Raw genomic sequence first — 25220 nt, 5'->3', positions numbered from 1 at the left:
CAGCCTCAAATTTCATCAAGGGAGGTTTAAATTGGATATTAGGAGACATTTCATCACTAAAAGGTGGGTCAGACATTGGAACAGACTGCCCAGGACTGCGGCAGAGTTCCCATCCCTGGAGGGATTTAAAAGATGTGTGGATGTGGCACTTGGGGACATGGGTTAGTAGTGACCCTGAAATTTCAGGGGAAACAGTTGGACTCAATGATTTTAGAGGGTTTTTCCAACCCAATTAATTCTGTGATCCCATGACTTGCTGACCTTCAGTCTGGGCTTCCCCCTCTGCTACAACCAATGACTCAGGAAAGGCAGGGAATGTCTCTTGGCTCTTTCTTTGGGATTTATTTTGGAGAAGCTGGGTCTGTGTGCTGAGCCCACAGCTGGCTGACGGTGGATGTGCTCCTGCAATGAGTTGGTCCATCCAGCCACATTTACTGGGGCAATGAATGTGCAATGATTCCGCCAAGCCAAGCAAGGGCTGACCAGATGCTCCCTCCCTCCTCCATTCCCCACCCCTTTGATGAGGCTCTCCCAGTTTTGTGCTGGTTTTCCACCCAGTGTCACCCTCACCCTGTCACTGGCTCTTTGCCAGGCACCAAAGCAGTGCTGAGCCACGAGGGAGCTGGTTCAAGTGTCTGAGCAAAGTTCCAGGCTGTCCAGCAGGACATGGGGCACATGCTCTTGGAGAACTTGACTCCCCTGTGGGAGCTGAGGCACCTCATGAATAAATCTGGTGAGATGCCAGCAGGTCCCCAAATGGTGCAGACAAGGTTTGAAGGGTAAAGAGCAGCAAAGCTCTGTGGAGCTTGAACTTCTCTTCTAGGTTTGATCAAACAAATTGTGGGAATGTGTCTCCAGGGGAGGAATATCTCCAAGATGCACAGCGTGAGGCAGGCAGGCCAAGGCACAGCTGATGCACATCGTGATTTTCACTTTCTCTCTCACAGCTCCTCGACATCAGGTGAAATTTTTCTGTTTCTACCTGCACCCCCAAAAATCTGCCAATTTTTTCCCAAGGCCAGCAGCTAAACACCCCAAACCTGTACTTTGGAATGTATGATCTTTGGGGACATCAGATCTTCCAAAGGCACTTGAGCTCTTCACCCACATATTTTCCTAAAGCTGGGTGGGAAATGCCTGCCCGGTGGAGAAGGCTGGAAGAATGGGACCAGGGATCTTTTCACTGTTGTTTTCCCTTTGTTTTCCCTGTGCAAAGCCAGGGGGAAGCCAGGACACTGCCTCCCACCAGGTGTATTCAAGCCCCAATGCCTTTAAAGAAAACCTCGTTAAGAAGCACTTGAGTTTGGATTAATATTTGATGAGCGACAGTGAGCTGCTGTTCCGAGATAAAACAGTATTTACTGAGCAAGGGCTTTCCTGCCGACCAGAGCCCAAACAAACAAACAGAGCTCTGGGGGAAGCACATGGTGATGAGGACAGGGGGATGCTGTGGGATGGCTCCATGCTCGGCACAGCAGGAGCAGGTGGAGGGTTGTGTTCAAACCCTGAGCTGCATTGCTGCTCACAAAGCTGCTTGATGCAGGAGGATTTGGGCAGGCAGCACCCTGGGCTTCAGCCCAGCAAGGGTGGGTGGAACTCACTCGGACTGCACATGATGTGATCCCTCTTTGGCCGTGGGATGGGAAGAAGTGGAGCAGCACCATCCCTTGGGTGGCTGATAAATAAATTCCCCCCCAGCTCCTCCTGACCTCTGCTCCTGCTGCAGCTCCTGCTGGACCTTCTGCCACATCCTGCACATGGAGAGCTCTCTGTTGCTCAACACCTTGCAGCAGCTGGGAGGGATCTCTCCCTCTTCCCAGCTATGTCTGTGTGTCTATCTGTCAGTCCCACACCTTTCTTTGGAAGTGCAATGGTTCCCAGAACTGCAGTTGGTGCTGGAGGGTGTCTCCACATGTCCCCCTCTGCCTCCAAAGATAACATTATTTGCAAAGGTCTCCGCCAGCCCTGGGGGTGAGAGCTCTGTGTGGATGCATAGAATGAGATTTGTATCACTGCCCTGCCTGCACCAACTCCCCACTGCTCCGCAAAAATAATCATCAGCCGAGGAGCCCGAAAGGCTCAGGGACTCTGCCTCCTGCAATATTAAACCTTCCCATTTTCTTCTGCCACTTTAAAGATTCTCTTTCTTACTGCGAGTGATAAATAATAACAGCAAAAAAACACCCCACAGACACACAACAGACATCAAAAGCCACGAGAAGATTGGCAAATAGAGAGATCTGAAGGGAGCAAAGAGGAGGCCTGGTTGGGAGTCGGTTCACGTAGCCCCGACTTCTGTTGCTTTCCATTAATTTTACCCGCCATCGCAGGTGGCAGAACAACGGCGACAGCTAATTACTCTCCCTTTCCCTTTCCTGCCCGTTTGCTTGCAGCAAAAGAAAGCCACTAAATTCCCAAACTCCCCCCTCCCCATCCCAGAGCTGTCCAGGAAGCCGCAGAGGCGAGTGGGAGGCGCGTGGTTGAGATGGGATATGCCTGCCAGTGCCAGCTGCCTGCTGGAGCCCTTTGCTGCTCCAGCCTGCCTTCGGGATGCTCTGCCAGCAAACGGCCTGGGAGAGGCTGGCAGTGGCTCCAGGCAGGGGGAGAGGAAGGGTCAGCGTGGTCCCCTACCACCTTTGGGACACCAGGGGGCCTCTCCGGGCTTCCAGCCCCCTGTCCATGGTGCTAGAGCAGATGTGGACACATCCATGGAAGTGCTGCTGAGGAGCCCAAGTCCCCTGAGCCTTTTCCAAGTGGAAGATGGTGCACCAGCAACCCCAAGGAGTTTTTTGGTGGGCTGAGCTGCCCTGCAGTTCCAAAGGGAACAGACAGAGGTGGGATAAACCCAGGCCAGGTGCGGTGAAAGACCCTACAGAAGCTGTAGGATGTGTCTGTGCAAAGATTGCTCCATATGGAAGGAGGGAAAACATGGAAATGAGCCAACCTCTGCTGCCAGAGGGTTAATTCATCCCTGGGCCAGAACCCCCTGCTCAGGATGGCTGTGACACCTTGCCAGCCTCAGCCTGACTCCCTCCTCTTGCTTTCGGTGACACCAGCCTGTCCCACGTCCAAAAGAGAGTGACAGCCCAGGTGACATCGTGGGCAAACAAGCCTCCCTGGGGAAGAAGCTGCTCTTCGTCAAGAAACAGCTCCTGCCAGCAAGGGAGGAGGGCTGGGATTTCAGCTGCAGCGTCCTCAGCTAAGGAAAAGAGCAGAGGAGCTGTGCACCAGCACAGAACAACCTGCCCCAGCCCTGCCTGCTTCCCACCGTCATGAGATGCCAGCAGATTTTAAGGAAGAGGGATTTTGACTTAGAAAATGCCACTGAGGCCAAAGATTTTGTGAAAATCTGTCAATTTGGAGAAAATGCCATTAACCCTCCACCAGACACGGTGCAGGCTGTAACTTTCCACTCTGGCTCTGGGAGTGAATCACTCCAAAGTCTCCTTTCCAACCAGGTTTTCCTTGCATTAAAATCCACCTATGTGTGATTACATAAGAGAGCATGAAGAAAACTTCCTAAGGAAAAACCAGCTGCCTCAATTTCATCAGAACTATGTTCTCTGTAGGGGCAGAGGGGGATTTTTTTGTTTCTTTCCCCTTGCCCTCCTAATTAACACAGTGAGAGGTCTGGGCTGAAAATCTTGGGTCAGCAGGACCACAGGGGTGGTTCAGAGGCTTCATCCTAACAAAGAGCCCTGCTTGTGGATGCTTCGCAAGGGAACATCTGTGGGTGAGATGCTCGACCTCATGTGCTTTTCCCAGCCAGAAAACCTGGGATGCAAACCCAATGCAAAACCTATGGCTTCTCAAAAATTCCAGCAAGGTTACAGCTTGCTGGTGTATTGGTGGGAGCCGGCTGTGGATTTATGTCCACAAAAGGGGATTTAGGTTGTTTAAACATTTTTCCTTTGTGTTCAGAGTTATTTACTGACAAACATATTGAGGGGGATTAAAAATAAAAGTTGACTGAAGATCTGGGATCTCTGTCTGAGGATGAGGGAAGCCATAAAAGAAATACCAGAGTGGTCCTTGCCTGAGGAGAAAAAAAAATCACACTTTCTATTGTTTTTTTAAGGCAGAACTAAGTTCATTTTCACCCATGGTGGGGTCCTGAGTGACCGTGGGGATGGCTCTGAGCTCATGTTCTGCCTTCTCAAACCTCCAGATATCTCAGTCCTGGGGCTGTACACATCCCACCCTTCTCTCCTTGCCCATGTCGAGGTGCAGGGGGTCCCTTGCTCAGATGTCCCACTCCAGAGGACTCCAAGCGTCAGTGCTGAAACATCTGCCACCTTTACATAGTGAAGAGCTTTGGGATCTTAGGAAAGGGAAACAAATCCCCCCTCCATCAATCAGAGCCATTAAGCAGAAGAAAGTCCCAGCGAGAGCTGCTGAGTCCTGTTTGCTTGTCACAGTGGTAGGGAAAAAGCCTTGTGTGAAGTTTACATGTTAAGAGAACTCAAGAAATGGAAAACCTGAAGTGCTTGAATTTGTCCTGCCTCTTCCCTGCCCCGCCCCCCGCCCTGCCCCCCCAACCCCCCATTATGGGAATGCATAACCTGAAAAAACATGTGATTAGTTTTAAGAGTAAAAACCATCATTAAGTGTATCCCAAAGCCATTTGCAGCAAAGTAGAAACACAAGAGGCTCAGGGAACAGGAAGGGTGACAAGACCCATGGCCTCGGGATGGGTGAGAAGGAAGGAAGAGGGCAGAGGGGACAGCAAAAACCTGAGGTCCCATGGTGGCAGCAAAGATGGGGGAAGAGTGTTTGGTCCACCTCTGCTTGGTGGAAAAATGCAACCCAGCGTGGCTTGGGCATGGATCCAAAGGGTGGAAACAGCCAAGAGGAATCATAGAACTCTAAAATGGTTTGAGTTGGAAGAGACCTTAAAGCTCATCTTGTTCCACCTCTGGCCATGGGCAGGGACACCTTCCACTATCCCAGGCTGCTCCAAGCCCTGTCCAACCTGGCCTTGGACACTTCCAGGGATCCAGGGGCAGCCACAGCTTCTCTGGGCACCCTGTGCCAGGGCATCACCATCCTCCCAGGGATCCATTTCTTCCCAATACCCCATCTATCCCTGCCCTCTGGCAGTGGGAAGCCATTCCCCCTTGTCCAAAGTCCCTGTCCAGGGAAGAGGAAACCCTAGACTGGAGCTTTCCAAGCTGCTCCAGTGCACAAGGGATCAGCCCAGCTGGATTCAGGGATGATGTGGAAGGTCTCATTGTAGAGGATCAGGCTGATGGAGCAGAAGTTTTGCCAGGCTCTTGCCACTGTCTGGTTCCTTGGCCAGAGATGGTTGTTTTGCTTTGAACTGTACCAGAATCAATCCTCAAGTAAGAACCACGTGGGTCCTTCACCCAGCTTGCCACGTACTTTGTTTTCCTACCAGCTGTAAATATGAAACCAGGGCTATTTGTATCTTTGACATTAATTGACTTCTCGAATTAATAACTCTTCTGTGTAACCAGGAACACAATTATTGCTTTGTTGTGCTGATATCCAGCTGGAAGGAATCGTTCCTACCAGGCAACTCGATTGTACTAATTAAGCTGTACGAGCCTAACAGGAGGCGGGTCACGGTAACCTGTCCCCGGAGGTGCCTCCTCTGCTATTATCCATGGATGGTTCTGTAGAGGCAGGATGGATGGTGAGCCTCTGTGTGCATGCTCAGGCCTTCCAGGCAGGATGGATGATTGGCTGATGGATGAGGTGGGACAGGGTTGTACCTGGTAACACAATGCTCTCGTCTCCCAGAGTGTGCTGACAGCCTGCCCCGCTTTCCATACCCATATTTTGTCTGTTTAGATAAAAAAACCTGTGGGAGGAGGGGTGTCTTCTGATGCAGGAGCACTCACACCCTGAGCCAAAGGCCACAGCAGCGACTCTGCTCAGTGCAGAGCATCTGCTCTCGTGCAGTTACTGACTGGATGTGAGCAGAGTACGGCTGTGCTCCGAGTGCTGCTCATCAATCCCTGGATGAACACCCAGAGAATCACAGAATCTCCTGAGCTGGGAGGCACCCACAAGGATCATTGAACCTCTGGCACTGCACAGACACCCCAACAATGCCACCCTGTGCATCCCTGGGAGCATTGTCCAAATGCTTCTGGAGCTCTGGCAGCCTCAGGCTGTGCCCATTCCCTGGGGAGCCTGGGCAGTCCCTGACACCTTCTGGGGGAAGAACCTTCCCTGAAATCCAGCCTAACCCTCCCCTGACACAGCTCCAGCCATTCCCTCAGGTCCTGTCCCTGGTCACCAGAGAGATGAGAGGACCCAGGGAGGATCAGGGCTGGCAGGGACCCCATACACCACTCACACCTCAGACTTTTCCTCCTGCTCCAAATGACACATTTCCTCCTGCTCCAAATCCCCTCAACCACCTGTGTCCTGCTCCGAGATCACTGTGGCCAGTGCAGACCACAGCCAGCAGTGTCATCCCACCCACCCAGGGACAATGTCCCACTCAAGCAGATCCCACCCCCAATGTACCCCCACATCTCCAGCACCTGCACCTCTGCTCTGGGCCCTCCTGAGCTCAGCTCCGTCATGCTGGGGACAGAGAGGCTTACAGTGGTTGCTTAAGGGTTACACAGAGATGGCGACGGAGCTGCTTTGTTCAAATCGTAAAAGAGTGCGCAAAAAAGGAGAGGAATTTTCCCATAATAGACTTTTCAGTCGGCGTGCGTTGCGCACGATGTCCCCAAACAGATGGCTCCGCCAGCTCGCTGCCAGGCCTCTTAATCCACTCCAAGAGCCGATGAGTCCCTGACCGAGGAGCTGCTGCACGCAGCGGAACGCGGCAGACGCCGGCAAGCGGCGGAAGCAGAGCCTCTCAACGTGCAACATCATCATCATCAAGGCAAGAGCAGCAGCAGGGAGCAGCCAGAGTGGGCACTGGGATAAAGACCCTGCCCCCCAGGGCTGTGCTGCTCTGCAGGGTGAGGGACTCCAGCCATCGCATCCCTCAGCTGGGGACAGCAGAGGCTGGGGGGATGAGCCACAGTGAGCACCAAGCTGTGACAAACACAGGAGGAGGTGAAATGGCCACCAGAAAGCACAGCCAGAGGTGCTAAGCTCTTTTGGGTCACCTGGAGGGGAAGCGTTGCAGGGGGAAGGTGAGATGCCCTCAGCAGAGGGTTGGATTGAGGTGACAGGGGCTCCAGGAGTGCCACCTTACCTGTACTGGGTGACAGCAGGGTTGGCCTTGGCGGAGCAGTGGAACTTGACAGTGTTATCCTCTAGCACTGGCTGTGGCTCCACGGACAGGTTCACCAGGGGGGGATCTGCAAAGAGACACAGAGACACATGAGCAACCCAAAGACACAGAGCAGCATCCCCCTGCCTGCTGCCTGCCAGCTTCTCAGGCTGGAAGGCAAAATTTGGCTGTAAGAAAGCCTGGCAAAAGCACTGAGGCTCCTTGATGCTGTGATATCACAGAATCCCAGGATGGTTTGGGTTGGAAGGGATCTAAAGATCATCCAGTTCCTGTCCCTGCTATGGGTAGGTACACCTTCCACTATCCCAGGTTGCCTTGGACACTTCCAGCTTCTCTGGACAACTTATGCCAGGGCCTCACCATCCTCACAGGGAACAATTTCTTCCTGAAATCTCATCTACTCCTGCCCTCTGGCAGTGGGAAGCCATTTTTCAGTTTAAAGCCATATAACAGTTGTCAGACAGGCTGATGCCATGAACGCTGCTCTTCTCCTGAAGGGTTTCAGCGAATAAGACAGGAAGAGGAGCCACAGACACCATTTGATGTAACATTTCACTTGGAAAATGTGACTGCTGGCTCTGATTCTCATTTAAAGACATAAACTCGCCTGGTTTGAGACACTCCTGTTTAATATCTTGCTGTATAACGATGATCTTTTGTCTATCCTCTAACTTTAAAGTGGCATTTCTGCTCTTTCATCAGCCTAATCATCTCTGCCAAGGCCTTACTGGTGTCACAGGCTGCTCTGGTCTTCCAGCTGCTCCTTGGTTTCTCTCCTTTTCACATGAAAAGCATCTAAATGCTTTAGCAGCAAATAAAATTTAGGAAAGAACTGATGAAAGCAAGTGGAGAACGGGTGAAATGTTTAGATGGAGACTATCCAAAGTAGTTTCAATTTTTCATGATGACTGAGGTGGAGTGTCAGGCCTTCAGCTTTAGGCTTTAAGCACTGGAGCTCATTTGAGGGAAGAAAGCAGACAGAAATGGCCTTGTGGAGGGTTTTTTTGGTGCCTGGAGAACCAGCTGTCCCATGGCAGAGGGTGTTGGGGCTCATTGAAGGGCTGATGAGCCCCCAGCTGAGGGGCTCTCCTGCCCTTGAGGTGTGCTGCACATATGCAAAAACACATCCTAAAATAGGACATGTTACAAGTTCAACTTTACCTGCTGCCTCTCTCCTCTTCCAATTGTCTCAGCAATGTCCCTCCCAGGTGGAAAATGGGGAAAGGCTGCAGCTGACAGGGCAGAGGGGCAGAGAAGCTGGTTGGCACCCCCTGACCCAGGGCACCTCCCTTGGCCTCACCTGTGCTGTGGCATCCCGGAGGGCTGGGGTGTGGGGTGAGCGCTGCAGGGCTGGACATTGCCAGTGCTCGAGTTCCTGCAGGGAACCACAGCTCCAGCTAGGCCAGGGAGAGTCCTTGTGTTTAACAGGGATGGAAGTTTCCCTGCCAGCCTCTCCCTGTGCCATGCCCAGCCCAGGGTCCTGCTGGAGTGACTCTGGGTACGGCTCAGCACCTTTGCTGGAGGGCATGGGCTGCAACTGGGCATACTGGTGTGGGAACAGCATGCAAAGCTGTGCCAGTCCTGCGAGGTTGCAGGTCAGCAGCTTGGGGACCGAAGGGCAGTGTCGGAGGTGGCCTCGGCAGTGACCTTGCTGGGCGGGAGGGGAGAAGGCAAGGCGGAGTCCCGGCGGAGCTCCAGTGCCTCCTTCTCCTCCACCCGCGGTATTTACCCAGCCGGAGCCCGGCTTTGTTGTGAGCAAAGCCACCTGCCTTCCTGATGGGAAATTATGACGGGGAAATTATAGGTATTTTCAATTTACCCTAATTTCATTTTAAAATGTGCAATTCAAATGACAATAAAGATGGGCGCAGTTGGGAATATAAATGAGCTTCACTGACACAGCAGCCCAGAGATGTATAGCGGGCTCCTAATTCATTCCCAGGCATCCTGACACTTCCCTATTGTTAGACAACAACAGCTAATCACCTTCCTTTGTTAAGTATGAATCACACTTCTCTTTAGTAGCTTCCCCATTGTTTGATGGGTTAGGAGCTGTGCCTACGATTTACAGAGGAGCCTCTTTGTATTAAAATGAGCAAGGCTCCCTCCTGCACTCAAAATAATAATAATAAAAAAAAATTAAAAAGACAAAAAAAAGAAAGAGCAAAGGAAATGAATTAAAGTCTTTGATCTCGCCTTTCAGAAATGGGACTGGGCTTTCGAATAATGCGGGTGTCGTGGATAGCGTGGGTTTGTGTGTGTGCCAGTGTGTTTCGGGGCATTTTAAAGGGAAAAAAGACACAAATTGTAACTCATCAGGATGTAATTCCGCTCGGTTACAATTATAATTCCTGCCTGGCTTCTTGTAATGAATTTGAATGATGGAATGAGACACAGCCAGCCCACAGGCGGCAGGAGGAGAGGGGTGAGTGGCTCTTGCAGGTATCGAGTCACATCGGGAGCAACACCGGGACAGGCACTGACCCTCACCAGCCCCACAGCCCAGGAGGCACCTTGGCAAACCCCTCAGCTCCCACTCTTCCCACTCAGCACGTCAGGAATGGCCACAGGCTGAGCCCCATGGGCTGTGGCACTGTGCTGGCACTTGCCCTGCCAGGTGCAGATCCCTCTATGCAGGAGCATAGAGCTCCTCTCCCCTGCGGACAAACCACTCCAAATCTCTTTTCTAAGGCTAGGATGCCCTTCAGCCCTGGGCTTTCCAGTCCCCAGTGGGAAGCACAGAAGGGCATCAAACACTGCAAAGCTCCAAGGATAAACACAGCAGGAGACCCTCCAGCACAGCAATGTGCCCCTCATCACCCTCCACCTTCCTTCTCCTCCTCCCACCTCCTCCAAAAACATACAGATGCAGCCAAATCCCTTCTTGCCATGACAAAAAAAGGTGTAAAAATGAGCAACTGCACATGTGTGTGCAGAGGCTCAGAGCAAATGGCTTTGGATAAGCAATAACCCTGCTCCTCCCCATCCCGGCACGCCGGGTGTGCATTTCCATGGAGCCACTGGGCTCCTGCAGTATAAATAGTTTATGGCATATCAAACTATTAAACATGATTTTAATCCCACTTGTGATGTTCGACGCATAACTCACAGGAGGCTGACTTTGATGTGGCTGGTGGAACGGAAATCACATTGAACAGATGTTCCAGCTGGAGCCGCTTAGTGTTTCCATTACAGACCCTGCACTGGGGTTTTTTCCAGCTCCTTCCACCTCCCCATCCCCTTTTATTTTTATATATTTGGAAGGGGAGGGTTTTATGACTCAGCTTTTTCATTGCTGCTATGATGGTCAGGCATGAGATTGATGGGAGCCCAACTTCAACTTTCCATCAGCTGAAAGAGGATAATCTCTCCCACCACACACACACCCTCCCTAGGAATAACCCCCATCCTGGCATTTCTCTGCTGCCTGTGAGCACTGCTGATGATTTTTTGAGTTGCTAAAGAAAATGAAAGAAAGCAGGAGGAGTGATTTACCAGATTGCTGCTTCCTGGGAAGGATTATTTTTGGTTCCCTGGGATTATTTTGCAAGGTCATCTCTCAAACGGTGCAGCTGGGTGATGTTTGCTTCGGTGTGAATTCAACCTCCACTGCTGGAGGTGGAGAGTACAGGCTCAGGGGGATGCAGCAGCTCGTGCCAGGCTGGGAAGAGCTTCCCAGCCAAAAATTGCTGCCTGCTTTTCCTTATTCTTGTAGAAACCACTCCTTTCTCCCCAAGGTGCTGCTTCTCTGCTATGTATTGGAAGAAGACCCACAAGGAGGACCTCCTCTCATCACTGGCGTGGTAGAGAAGAACACAGCCCACCCTGACTTCCCAGAACAATTCCCTAGAGAAAAATGAGTGGCCCAGATAATTTTTGCTTAAGAAAAGCACCTTTAGCTCTTTGCAAAGTGAATGCAGCTGGTTGTGTATGAGGTTGGGAGTGAAACCTAGTGGACTAAACTTGGGTTAATAGCTGCACTTGATGATTTTAGAAGTCTTTTCCAACCTTAACAATTCTATGATTTTGTGACTAGATGCAGCTAGAGCTCTTGCATCCGGGTAAAAATCCATCCCACCTCAGCATGGTTAATCCATCTTGGTATTTTTCTATCCCATCACCCACCCAGCTTTGGGAAATTGATATCCTCATTAGCCCCCATTAAGAACAACATACTTTTAGTAGCTGGGTAGAATATTATTGTTATTATATTCACAGCATGCAGTATTTAATAGCTCGGAGTGGAAATTGGTGTTCTTTATCGAGTTTTTCCCTTTCCCAAGCAGATTCCATGTGGCTGAGGGATTCAACTCACGTCTCCAGTCCTCACTATGCTGCCCAGTGTAATGATGTCTCTGCTCCACGTTGTTTGTGTGAGTGTGTCTCCAGCTATTGTAGCTGTTTGCTGGCTGTGAAATAACCCAGGCTATTATCTCATTTTATCTGCCCAGTTCTGTCAGGACATGCAGCCAGCGACCCAAGAGCCTGGTAATCTTCCGGCAGCAAAAGCTGGAAGTCTTAAATGGTGAATTTTCTGCTGCGCTTGAGTTTGTTCAGTTGAGTTTGCCAGTTTTAATTGGTCTCTGGAAAGCAGCTGGCATGCTAATATTGAACACCCTGCTTCTGCAAATCGTGGGTAAATACAGCTGCAGGAACTGGGTGTGTGAATGGAGCCCGGCTGTAGTGGGTCAAGAGGAGCCCAGGAGCATCAGCTACTGCAGAGGAGGAGGGAAGAGGCCTGTGAAATGTGAATTTTGGAGGATGGCAGATTTTGCTCCTTTGTGAATTTACAGGAAAGAGTGAATGGTACAGCTCTGAACACATCCCTGTTCCCTGAGGTGGTGACAGGAGGGACACTCCCAATCAGATGTCTCACAAAAAATGTGTCATTGAACTGTCTAGAAGTTGGGAAACACATGATTCTGTCCCAGAAATCCTAATGGGACTTATCTCTGCAACTGTCTGTGCCCAGAGAAGTTGCTTGCTCACCCAAAACCCTCTGGGATCCATCCCTGCTCCAAAACCCTGCAAGGGCATGGATCAGGGCACAGTTGGGCCACCCAGAGCGTGGCAGGTGGTGCTGCTTTTGCTCAAATCCATGGATACACAGGAAGCAGGATATCCCAGTAGTGTGGATGTTCCTTGCTCAGGGGACATGGAATCTCCTGGCTGTGACTTCACTCTGTCGATACACCCGTAAATCCCAGGGAAGGGAAACCCCAATCCCAGCATGCTGCTCCTGAGTGGAGTCAGAGCCCTGGGGCAGTGATGGAGAAGGCAGGGAGGCTGGGATTTCCCAGTGCCAGGGTGGCTCAGCAGGCTGTGTACTCACGCTGGATGTCAATGGTGACAGAAGTCTCCTTGCCGCTGGGAATGGCTTTGTTGGTGGCACGGCACACGATGCTCTCCCCGTTCTCGATGTCGGAGGGGGCGATGAACAGGGTGCTCATGATGCTCTCCCTCTTGCCATCACGGAGGAGTGTCTGTGAGGGGGAAACAGGGATGAGAAGAGGCACTTTCCTACCAGAAAGGGGCTCTGTCCCCATCCCGTGCTCAGCATGAGCTTCCCAGCCAAACAGCTTCCTGCAATAACAATTCCTCTGGCTCGAATCTGCCAAAAGCCCTAGGGGAATAACAAAGACAAATTTCACTGCTCTTCCCTGGGAATTGGGCTCTTAACTCCCATCTGCTTCCCACAGCCCTGCTGTGCCTCAGCCTGGGGAGGAAAGCTCCAGTGAGAGATGTCACCCACCATCCTGGGAAGGAGGGAGCCAGAAGCAAATGGCTTCATGACCCTTTTGTCACATTCTGCTAGGTGAGTGTACAAAGCTGCCTGGGCACTTTCTGCAGGAATGAGTGGTGATGCCAGCTGCCAGCAGCACTGACTGACCCTGGCCATGGATCCCTGCTGTGGTCCAGACCATTCCATAATAAATTCCTTACTTCTCAGGGGTTCACTGATGGGACCAGAGACCCAAACCCTGCTGGTAACCAGCTCTACCTGCTCAGCCTTGGCACTCCGCTTCTTCCCTGCATTTATCTATTTATTATTTATTCGGCCCTGGTGCCCTGCTGTGCCTCTTTTGGGAGCACAGGAGCCTGGGAGTTCTCCCTCACCAACCCCTAATCCTCCTGCAAGTTCTTACAGGAGGTCATGTCACCCTGTAGCCCTGACTTTGATAAACTGAGCCCTTAGAGCTCTCAAGATATTGTGTGCTTTTCAGTCTTTTGATCATTCTCTGACCTCTGACCTCTCTCTGGTTTATCAACACTCTGGATTTTGGACCCTGCCAGGCAGTTTTTCCTTCTAAGATTGTTCCTCACAGTGTAAGACAAGGGTTTTACTGGGAGATGAACAAGATGTTTGGGAGATGTCAGCAAGATGTGTGCATGTGGCACGTGGGGACATGTTTTTGTGGTGGCCTTGGCAGAGCTGGGGAATGGTTGGACTTGATTCTGGAGGGACTTTCTGACCTAAATGATTCTTTGATTCCAAGGCTAATGCTTTCCTTGGGCTCCTCGTGGCACAGCCTTCAGGCACACAGATTTCTGCCTCTCAACAACATGAGACAAGGAATGATGGTGAGAAATTGTCACCACAATCAGCCCAGAATCCCAAAGTCATTAAGGTTGGAAAAGCCCTCTGAGATCAAGTCCATCCATTCACCCAGCACTGACAGCACTGACCCACTAAACCACATCCCTCTCCACCACATCCACCAAAGTAGTTTTGGAACACTACCAGGGATGGGGAATCCACCACCACCCTGAGAGCCTATTCCAGTGTCTGAATACTTTTTCAGTGGAGAAATTTTCCCAATATCGAATTTAAACATCCCCTGGCACAACCTGAGGCCATTTCCTCACATCCTGTCCCTGTTCCCTGGGAGCAGAGTCCAAGTCCCCCCACTGGCTGTCCCTTCCTGTCAGGAGTTGTGCAGAGCCAGAGGGTCCCCCAGAGCCTCCTTTTCTCCAAACTGAACCCCCCCAGCTCCCTCAGTCACTCCTGGTGCTCCAGACCCTTCCCCAGCTCCACTCCCACCTCTGGACACAAATGCAGGATGCTGCCCTGTCCTTGCTTTAGTGTCACCCTGTGTGCCCTTCTGGGGAACAGCCCCACTTTTGGCACTGGGGTTGTGGTGAACCCTAAGCCTGTGCAGAACTTCCCCCCTGTTTGAGGTTATCCTCCAAATCCTGCAGGATCTTGTAACATTCCCTGTCTCCTTCAATAGGGATCAGGGGGATTTCACTCAGCCGTGGCTGTTGTGTGCTGCCTGGCTGGGATTGCAGGGGGCTGCATATGGATCAGCTGGTGGACTGGAAATTCTGAGTAACAGAGAAATTATCACTCAGTGTGAATGGTTTCAGGCAGTCAGTAACCCGAACAGGGCTTCTTTTTGGTTGGCTGGAATAGCTGGATCAAATGAAAGCTGGGTTGGGTTTCAGTTTTCTTGACAAAGCAGAAAGAGGCAAATTGAGGAAGTATTTTAAAGGGAGCTTCAAAAGGGAAAGGTTTCTCAGATCCCAAAAATCCAAACTTCCCACTCAAAAAATGTCTAGAATTGTCTTTCAGTTTTTCTAAAGGTTGATTTTCTTTTTTAATGTGGAAAGGCCTCATGGAAACCTCTGGGAAGTCATGAGACACTGAGGTTCAGCCTCAGAAACAGAGGCTTTTCTGACTCCAGGAGGAGGGGAAGATGCTTCCCCCATGCAGAACAGGGCTCTCCTGCCAGCCCACCCCTGTCAGCTGCTTAAAATACCATGGAAATCTCTGTGCTGTGGGAGATGGAGCTGCAGCCTGGAAAACTCTGCTTTGGAAGGGTGTTTTGCTGGAAATATTTTAAAGGATGGGCATTCCTCCTTCTCTGCCCCTCACTGCTGTGAGTCTGAAAGGGAAAGGACTCCAAAGTTGTGTCCCCAGGGCCAGGCCTGACAGTCCTGGAGGGGAAGGCTGGGAGCGAGGGGGATGAGCTGTGAACAACTGCACGTCAACAGCCTGGATTTTAATTAATTCCGCTTGATTTGCGAGAGGGAGAGGTCAGTTCTCTCTGGCTCTAATTAGTGCTGCCTCTCGCATCGCACGCAGGGAGATGGGGTGGATTCCCCTCTGCTCACCCCTGCTGTGGGGAAGCAGCTCAGCTTCAGCCAGGAGGAGGAGGAGGAAGCAGGGAGGGTGTTCTGCCTCCTCTGCTCTCCCCAGCAAATCACGATGTGGCTGGAATGAGGCTGGATGGAGGCTTCACAGTGGCAGCAGAGGGAAATGTTTATTAAAGATCTTCGGGAGCTCGAGGAATGGCTCTGACTGCCCACTTTGAAGTTTTGGCTGCAAACTGACCCATTTTAGGTCTCGAATTTTGCTGTTGAGAAATTTTCATTAAAAATGTCAAGTGTTACTGAATCTTTCACGCTCACCAGCCATCAGGAGCCCATAAACAAGAGAACATGTTGGGTCCCATTCCCAATGTGCTGCTGATTGCTCTTTGATGATTTCCTTTATGACCCAATAAAGGCTTTCTGTCTAAATTAAAAAATGCCAACAACCCTGACAGTTTTTCATGGAAAATTGCAGTTGGAGGAGGGGACACATGTCACTGCAGCCACTTTTTGATCCAGAGGTTCTGCTGCAGCCAGGGACAGGTCAGTGTTGCTGTACACAATGTTAACACCACACCCAGGTGGGATTTAGTGGGGACAAGTGGCCATGCCAGGTGATTGCAAGGTCTGAGAAGGTACAAAAAGCCAAATTCAGAGCAGAGCCTGTTTTGGTGACAGTCTGTGATTTCTCAATTGCATCCTCCCAAGCCTCTCGTCTGGGAAGGCTTTGTGGAGGGATGCAGGGTGAGGGTGTCAGCTCTGTGGAGCTGAGGGTGCTGCCCCAGGAGTTTTGGGGGTGTGAGAAGGGCAGTGTCAGGCCTTTCTGAAGCCAGGCAAGACCACAGGCCCCGTCCCAGCCCCATCCTTGTCTCACCTTGGAATAGGTGGCTCCATTGATGACTTCTCCCCTCCGCATCCAGATGATGGAGGCTGCTGGCTTGGCGTTGTCTGCATGGCAGGTCAGGTTCAGGGGGTCTCCTGCTCTCAGGCTGATGATGGGCCCCCCCATAATGACAGGGTCATCTGGAGGAACTGCAGGGAAAGAGCACAGAGGAGACAATGTCACTAGGAGCATGAAACACACCTTCCTGGGGTCACCTGTGGGTTTTGGCTGCCAGGACTGGCTTGTGACCTCTCAGGCTCTGCAGATGGTTTGGGGTGGCCATGGCAGTGTTACCTACTGTCCCCAAATTACAGCCACCTGCCTTTTGCTGCTCTTGGGAAAGCTGTGCCCCAGGCTGGAGCTCCAGCAGCAGTAACTGGTGAAGTTTCCAAGGGAACTCAGGCCAGGTGAACTTTGCAGGAATGTGAGGGATCAGCTCTGTGGCAGATAAATCCACCAAGGGCTGCTAACTCCTCAAAGCCCTGGATGGCCCTGAGCTTCAAATTCCAGGAGGATGCTGAGTATTTGAAAGCAATATCTCTGCTTGAAATAAATATCTCTGGTTCCTGGCCCTGCTCTTCTATTCCTCCCTGGGATGTCTAACTGGACACAGGACAGGGGGATTGGAGAGGGTTGGGTGTGACCCCTGTTCCTCTGGCTACTAAGTGGGAGGAAGGTTTTGGGGTAGAAGGGCAGGGGAAGTTGGATTTGGACCTATAGGACTCAAACTGGTATAATCTCTGGACATCAGGAGTGTGGCTTCCAGGTGCCTGCCTTTGAGGAGGGATCAGGGAGGGATGGGGGAAGCCCTGGGCACTCCCTGCTCTCTTTGATGTCCCTGACACTCCTGCAAGCAAGTTGTGGTCACCTCCTGCCATGAGGAGGCTTCTCAGCATGTCCCTCTGGGAATGCAGATCCAGCCAGGGGGACATGGAGACATTTAAGAGCTCAGCCTTCCTTGAAAGCCCCTGACAGCCCTTGGGAGGCTGCAGCTCCAGGCTGTGGTGTCACACAGCCCCAGGGCATCTCTGCTGGAGATGAAGCAGTTCATGCCGAGACAGGGATGGGTGGGAACAGGGAAGCAGATGAGGGGCACCTGAGTCTTCTCTTTTGGGACCAGCTCTTGAACCTGGCACCCCAGAATGGTAAGAGGTGGGAAATCCAGCTGGAGAGAAGGGCTGTTCTTTAATCCTGCAGAGAGGAACTTTCATCTCTGCTGCCCTGATGAATCTGTTCCAGCCAGGACCTGCTCTGGAGATGGAGAGCTCTGTCCAGCTCCTCATGGAATCAGGGAATTATCTAGGTTGGAAAAGACCTTTAGGATCAAGTCCAACCATTCCCCCAGCACTGCCAAACCCCCTGCTAAACCATGTCCCCAAGTGTCACATCCACAGAGTTTTTAAATCACCCCAGGGATGTGGAACCCAGCCTGCTCCAGGCTGTGCTGTGCAGAGGTGAACCATGAGAAGGTTGGTCTGTTGGTCTTACTGACCATTGGTGGGTGTTTTGTCCAGAGAGAAAAAGCTCCTGACTTAATAAAATGAACACACTTTTATTTCTGCTCTGTGAGAGACCTGAGTTCAGCTTTCCCTCTCCCTGGCTCTTTAACAATCCCATGGATGCCTCACAATATTCCAGGGAAACAGGAGGGAACCTCCTTGTTGCTGAAAGCAGCTGGCAACCCCCTCATTGAGAGCCCTTCCAGCCTGAACCATCACCCTAAGGCATTCAGCTCTTCCCAGCCACGACCCTTGGGAAGCCAAATGCTGCTCTTGTGCTGCCCACCCATCTCATGGCCTGTCTGGGGGCTCCTGGGGCCCATGTGGCTCTGGGAAGCCAGCAGGAATGTGAAGGACACATTGGAAAGCATTCCCAAGAAATGGGAAATTGCTCAGAAGTGGGTGGCAAAACCCTCCTACCCTCAGCACCCTTCGGAGGGGATGCAGCTGGGGGAAATCTGCCAGTTTTCCACCCAAGTGGAGCTGCTGCTGTTCCCCCTCAGTGCCAAAGCTGGCCTAAGCCCCTCTGAAATCCCCAAGCCCAGCTCTGCTCCTGAGCTGCACCCGCTCTGGAGTTGGCTGAGGAATATTTAAAAACTCCTCACTGGTTCCTCCAGCACTGGGCTGGGATTGGGAATTGGGAAGGATTATGTTCCCTGACAATCCAGAGGTGGCTGCCTGCCCCAGCCCAGGATTTGCAGATGTGCTGTGGGCACACCCTGCTGCACACAGCGTGGCTGCCAAGCACTGGGAGTAATGGGATTTTGCAGCTCAGTGGGTGGAACCCAAGGACCGGGGAAAAAGGCTTTTCTACACAGATCCAAAATGTCCTTTTTTTTTTTTTTTCAGGTTAAAAGAGTGGAAAAAGAAAGTGAAAATCTGTGGTTTGGGTTAGTTGGAACGCCTGTCACTGGGATGTGAAAGTGGGAACAATTCTGCTCCATTCTGATGTTATTTAACTATTAAAGATATATGAATTTTAATTTTGAAAAATATTTATTTTATTTCATTGGATGAATTTATGCTGTATAAAACCAAATCTGGCATTTTCCAATAGTTTTTTTCCCCTCTCTGAAGCCATTAATTGATTTTGACCACTGCTTGTAGAAAATATTGAAATTTCATTTTGTAGAGCAGGGAAAAACCAACCTTCGAGTCTTTCTCTGAAGACCATCTTGGAATTTAATAAAGAAACTTTTGTGGTGAGTTGCTTGGCATTCCTGTCTTTTTTTCCTGATATTCCTGCAGCAACATCACCCCTGCAAAGCAGTCCAGGGTGTCCCTTAGCTGCCCATTAGGGGATATCATGGGACAGGGGACAACAAAACGCAAACAAACATGGAATCACTTGTCTGTGCTGTGCCAGAAATCCTCATTTTTTTACAGTTTTGCTCCTGTTTCTCCCTATGGGATCAGCAGTCAGCCTTGAGGAGCTGCTTATGCCAATGAGGAGAGGATGGGTCCTGGCTACATCTTCCCAAGTAAATGGTTTTCAGCCCAGTCCTCCAGGTAGCTGTGAATTATTGATGTCTCCAGGCTCCCTAACAGGGAATTTGGTTGGGGTGGAGAGTCTGATGAAGAGGAATCAGTGATGTCTCTCTAACTTCTGCAAAATGAAGGATGGATGTATTCCTTCCCCACCCCAACTCCAGCCCGGGAGAGGAGGAGGAGGAGGAGGAGGAGGAAGAGAAGGATGAAAGGTAAAGAGGGGAGAAGAAGAAAGGAGGGAAAGCAAGAAGCTGGTAGCACAGAGCCATGATCCATTATTCATCCGCTGTGCTCCCAGGATTGGTTGTTATTATGAGGCACCACTACAGAATCTGGTCTTCTAATTTTTAATCACGTAGCTATGTAAGCGCTAGCCGTCCTGATTAAACCAGGGATATAAATAGGAAGAGTTGTTTGGGGCTGCAGGGGGGGTTATTCCTGACAGCAAAGCAGATGGAGTTAACCCACACACGCCTGGGAAGCTTGAAATGAGGGAGGAGGGATCCAGGGTGGCTCAAGCCTGCAGGAGTAGCAGCAGAGAGCTGGATGGAAAGGGAATGAAGATGCAACAGGGGAGGTGTAGTTGGGCTAATAGGGGAAAAATCTTCACTGAAAGGGTGGTCAGGTGGGAACAGGCTGTCTAAGGCAGTGGTGGAGTCCCCATCTCTGGATGTGACCTTTGGGGATGTGGTTAGCAGTGAGCATGGTGGCAGTGCTGAGAGAATAGTTGGACTTGATGTACTTAGAGGGCTTTTCCAACCTGAATGATTCCATGAGTGTATGACATGCAGCTTTTTATAGGGTGGGACTGCCCATAAATTATCCCAAGTGGACATGAGAGTGAGACCTTCTGGGGAGGAGGTGAATCCCCCCAGCAGAAAGTCTCCTGTTCCTCGCAGTGCCCTCAGGACCTCAGCTGGACACCTCTCTTCACTGCACACAAAACTTCCCAAAGAAATACTGACAAACTTCTACATGCCAAACCCTCATTTTCTGTCAAAATTCAGGGAGTTCTGAATATTTTTAAACCAGCCTTGGACAGGCTTCAGTCCATTCTCCATAGCTGTGGGCTGCCTGCATGAGAGGGGACAGCTTGGGGTCTCTGCTCTCTGCCCTTTGGAAAAGTGCATCTTACAGCACATCAGCATAAAGAAACACAATTAAATGATGGTGCTCTTGGTGCATTCATCAGCTCTTTAAATTAGTTTTTAGAGGCTTTCCTGCACACTGTCCCACCCTGCACAAGTTCCCCATGATTAATTAGTGAGCTCCCACAGGATTCTTCAGCCCTGGGCTGGGACCCCAGGCTAACACTGCCTTTGAGTCAGGAATGACATGGATGTCTCTAAATGCTCCCGGCAGCTGGACAAGGATGTGGCAAGCAAACAGAGCCTCAATTAATAGCAATATTTACTGAGATAACAGGATCCTCCATCAGCCAGGCCCGGGAAGTGGAGGAAGCAAAAAGCCCTGCAGCCAGCAGTGCATTTTCCCTAATTAAGGCTGTTTTCCTGTGTTGTTTTGCTGATACCTCACTGCTGCTGGGTTTGTGTAACCAGCCTCCTCTTCTTGGGGTCAAGCTCTTCTTCAGTGATTCAACCCCAACACCTGCTGGTGGGAAAGGGTCACTCAGCTGCTGGGCTGGAGAGGCAGATGCTGAGCAGCCCCCGAGGGCTGCCCTGAGCCAAATATCTACCAGGAATGTTCAGCTGGTGTTAGCACAAGTGTCCCCTGAGGAACAAGATCCCTTGCATAAGGCCTTGCTGGTGCATTGCTCATCTTCATGGCTCCCCTTCCCCATGGGGTCTGTGGCACTTGGGGCTCTGGGCCCAGCTCATGTGGCTGTTAAAAAATAACAGTGACCAGAGGATGCTCCTGGTGATCATGGTGTGACATGAGCCTGTGGAAGGAGCTTCCAGTGAGAGAAGGAAGCTGAGAGAACGAGTGTAAATCGTTTGGGGGTGTTCAGCTGGAGAAGAAAAGGCTCTGGGGAGACCTGAGAGCCCCTGCCAATGCCTAAAGGGGCTCAAAGAGAGCTGGAGAGGGACTTGGGAAAAGAACTTGGAGTGACAGGACAGGAGGAATGGCTTCCCACTGCCAGAGGGCAGGGATAGATGGGATATTGGGAAGGAATTGTTCCCTGTGAGGGTGGGGAGGCCCTGGCACAGGGTGCCCAGAGAAGCTGTGGCTGCCCCTGGATCCCTGGCAGTGTCCAAGGCCAGGTTGGATGAGGCTTGGAGCAACCTGGGATAGTGGAAGCTGTCCCTGCCTATGACAGGGGTTGGCACTGGATGAGATTTAGAGTCCCTTCCAACCCCATTCTGGAATTCTGTGATGAATCAAGAACTTCCCCAGCCTCCCCAGTGAAGCTCAGCTGCCTCCCAATGAGCACTGGGTGAGAACAGGAGGCTCTGTGGACATGAAAAAGCTGAGCTGAACAAGGGCACCTTTGCTCCTGTATTTTGTCTGTGCAGCAGGGGAAGTAGGGGAAGCCCTAGGGAGGCAGCCCAGGGGGATTCAGCTGGCTCAGCTCAGCCTCTTGTGCAGCGAGGGTGGATGTGAGAGCTTTGGATGTGTTTGTGCATTCAGACTCAGTGCTGCAGCTTGTCAGGGAGGCATGTTCAGCTCTTGTAGACAAGTCAGGCTTATGAGCATCACAGAACAGTTGCTGGGCCTGACCAGATCTGCTGCTGCCCTGACCTGCATGAGCCACTTGCCCTTGGGGAGGTTTTGGAATACAAACCCTGCAAATGGGGTTTGCCTGTGCAAATCCCATCTCTGCTCCACGCTGGGCCGTTTGGAGCTCAGGTTTGCTGGCTGGCAAGGTACTTGTGGAAGGAGCAGGATTCAACCCACAGTCTCTGGGCTCCTTACATTCCCTGGAAGATCTTGCTCCTCTCATTGAGCGGAAGGTCTCCCTGCCCATTGCAGCAGGGTTGGACTAGATGGCCTTTAAAGGTCACTCCCAACCCCAAATATTCTGTATATCTGTTATCCTGTCCTGGTCCAAAAGGTAGCCAATATACCAAGACCTTTGGGGGGCTGTGACTTTGGCAATAAGCTCCTTGTTAGTGATATTCAGCAGAATGAAGAGTTAATCGGCTGTGGTATCATTTGGGATCAGAACATCCTCTTCCCTGCTTGAGAGCTGCAGGGAGCTGCCTCCTCTTCCCAGCCAGTGTCTGCTTTCCCCAGCAGCCCTGGGGGTATTTTGGAACTTTAGTGATGTTGCTCTGCCTGATGTTTTTGAGATTCTGGGGGGTTTTGGCCACACAGAAGTCTGTGGAGCAGATCAAAGGAAAAGAGCAGCTCTCCTACCAGGCAAGATCGGCAGAGGTTGGCTTGTTTAATTGGCAAAATGAGGGCTGGGAGGCTTCATTGTGATGAGCTACAGTGAAGGAACCAGGGGAAGGTTGGGAAAAGACAAAAGAAAAAGCAGGAAAATTTGGGCACTGGGGAGAAAGAAGGTTCTCTGTTTCATCAAGTGTCTAGGAAAGCTTTCCAAGGGGAAAAAAAGGGGCTTGAACACAAAACTGCTTTTAGGATGGAGCTTGCTACACTGGATAAGAGAATCCCCTTACAGGGATTGTGTTTCTGGCAGAGTTTTCCAGCAGACTGCTCAGGGTCTCACTGTATTATCAACCCTGAAGGCTGCAAATTCTGAGGGCCTAAACCACTGCAGAGCAGCTTACAGCTCCAGGAGTGTTTAGCTTTCCATTTATCAGCCCTTTACACATTTTGGATTCAGATTTTCAGCAGTTCTTCAGAGCTAGGAAGGATATAAAAAGGCTCTTAGGTTTTGTCCAACACTTGAAAGGCAGAGATTTTGCTGTCTGAGCATTGTCACGGGCTGGGCTTCTCAGGGCAGCACCAGCTGGGGACTTGGGGCAGCACTGTGGGGCTTGGTGAGCTGAGCTCTGGGGGAAACCTAACCCCAGATGCCAACTGCACCATTCTCTCCACTGTCTTGATGTGCATCCATTCTACCTCTCTCCTTCCTGATGCAAGCAGGATTTCAGACCTTTTGCTTTGGCAGGTAAAGAAAAATGAATAATACAGACCGAGTGGCCTGAGTTTAAATGGGGTCAGCACAGGGCTCAGAGTCCTTCCTGACTCCAGTGCATAATATTCCCCCCTTCAAATATGACTGATCAGATCTTCCTTTGCATCCTACATCTGAAACTTGGAGACCATTTCTGTCTTCAGCCTCAGCATGACAAAGACATGGAGCTACTGCATGAGTCCAGGGGAGGCCACAAAGATGCTCCCAGGGCTGGAGCTCCTCTGCTCTGGAGCCAGGCTGGGAGAGCTGGGGGTGCTCATCTGGAGAAAAGAAGGCTCTGGGGAGAGCTTAGAGCCTCTGCCAGTACCTAAAGGGGCTCCAGCAAGGATGGAGAGAGACTGGGGACAAGGGATGGAGGGACAGGACACAGGGAATGGCTTCCCACTGCCAGAGGTCATGGATAGATGGGATATTGGGAAGGAATTGTTCCCTGTGAGGATGGGGAGGCCCTGGCACAGGGTGCCCAGAGAAGCTGTGGCTGCCCCTGGATCCCTGGAAGTGTCCAAGGCCAGGTTGGACATTGGGGCTTGGAGCAATCTGGGATAGTGGAAGGTGTCCCTGGCGATGGCAGGGGTTGGAATGAGATGGTCCTTAAGCTAAACCTTCCAAGCTAAACCATTCCACGATTCTATGATTCTGCAAAACAATCCCTGGAGCTGTCTGCATCCTTCCCTACATAAGACAGGCTGAGAACAACCCAGGCCATGTTGTCCACGGTCAATTTGCAGAGGCCACACTGGCTCTGGGATGAGCTCTGACATTGTTTCCAGCATGCAGCCCCCTCCAGTCTGCTGCCAGGCTCTGGCCCTGCTGAGATTGGCATGGCATGGAAGGCTGGTGCTCTGGAGGATGCCCGCATGACTGGCACCCTTCCTGCATCAATCCCATGCCAAGCCCTGGCAGGATACCCTCCCTGGGAAGGGTGGCAGTGGGATGGAATTCTTGGTCTGTGCAATACAGAACTGCCCCAGAGTCCTTGCTGGGTCAGGGATGGATAGGAAAAGGAGGATGTGATGTCTACAGTCCCCAGTTGTCCCTGCTGTGTCCTGGCCACACCTTCCCCAGGCTGCTTCTGCTCCTGCCGCCCCACGGGAGCTGAGCCTGGACAGCCTGAAAAATGCCGGAACAGCGCTGGGAGAAGAAGGAGAGGAAAGAGATGCAGGAGAACAGCACAGCCTGGGGAAAACACACTAAAAAATAAATCAAAAGAAACAAGGGGAGCCAGGGAGAAAAATAGTGATGAAAGTTTAAATAGCGCATCTCTCTCGCGGTCCTATTTGTCTTGTGGCTCTTCGGTGTGTGTGTGAGCAGGAGGGGCCTGGGGGCTGCTGGGAATGCTGCCTCCTCTCCATCCCAAACTGACATCTGGATCCCTCTTTCCCTCCTGCTTCTGCAGCTGAGCCTGATTCATGGACCCTCCTCACATTAAGGAGCTCATGAGAAACAAACAACTAATATTTCCTAAAATCCCCCTCTTTTTTTTTTTCTATTTTCTCCTAATGATTTGTCTCTTTTTTCCAGCCAGCCACTGAAAGTCTCACATATTCCACATTTCTGTGGTCAGCAGGATGGATTTCTCCTGTGGAACAGTGTCTTTCTGGGGAATGTAGGTCCCTAAAAATCAGAAATGACTCCCAGAGATGATTTCATCTCACTGCAGCAAAGCTCAGCTCCGCTTTCCCACTCACTGCCCTGGAGGGGCTGATTTTCCCCCATCTAAGCCCTTTCCAGGTCATATCGAGGAGTATTGATATGGAATACTCTTTGTTTTTCCATGCTGAGGAGGGGTTTGCTCCCAGATTCTTGGCAAGAGAATGTTTTAAATATTCAGTTTTCACAATGGATTGGAATTAAACCAAATTTCAAAGTTCTGAAATCCTTTGTGAGAGCTGGCTCTGGGCAGGATCCATTTTTGGAGAGCACAGAAGCAGATCTGACACGAGATAAGTGAGCATTTGTATTCTACTG

The 25220-nt window shown here is 51.1% G+C and overlaps 1 protein-coding gene across 3 annotated transcripts in view; it reads right to left on the bottom strand.

Annotated features, from left to right (window-relative positions):
* KIRREL3 (kirre like nephrin family adhesion molecule 3) overlaps nt 1–25220 on the bottom strand; it is a 344735-nt gene that overhangs the window by 40601 nt on the left and 278914 nt on the right. For all 3 annotated transcript variants that reach the window (XM_085081763.1, XM_085081764.1, XM_085081765.1), the window contains 3 exons: nt 16194–16351; nt 12558–12708; nt 7187–7292 (listed from right to left, as the gene is read on the bottom strand). In XM_085081763.1, the coding sequence (XP_084937889.1) occupies nt 7187–7292; nt 12558–12708; nt 16194–16351 (415 nt within the window). The remainder of the gene's footprint in view (nt 1–7186; nt 7293–12557; nt 12709–16193; nt 16352–25220) is intronic.

The sequence above is a fragment of the Lichenostomus cassidix genome, chromosome 24, assembly GCF_008360975.1.
Source record: "Lichenostomus cassidix isolate B80296 chromosome 24, HeHo_3.0, whole genome shotgun sequence".
NCBI classification, from domain to species: domain Eukaryota; kingdom Metazoa; phylum Chordata; class Aves; order Passeriformes; family Meliphagidae; genus Lichenostomus; species Lichenostomus cassidix.
The sequence above is the reverse complement of the archived record's forward strand: the minus strand, read 5'-3'. Positions and strand labels throughout refer to the sequence as shown.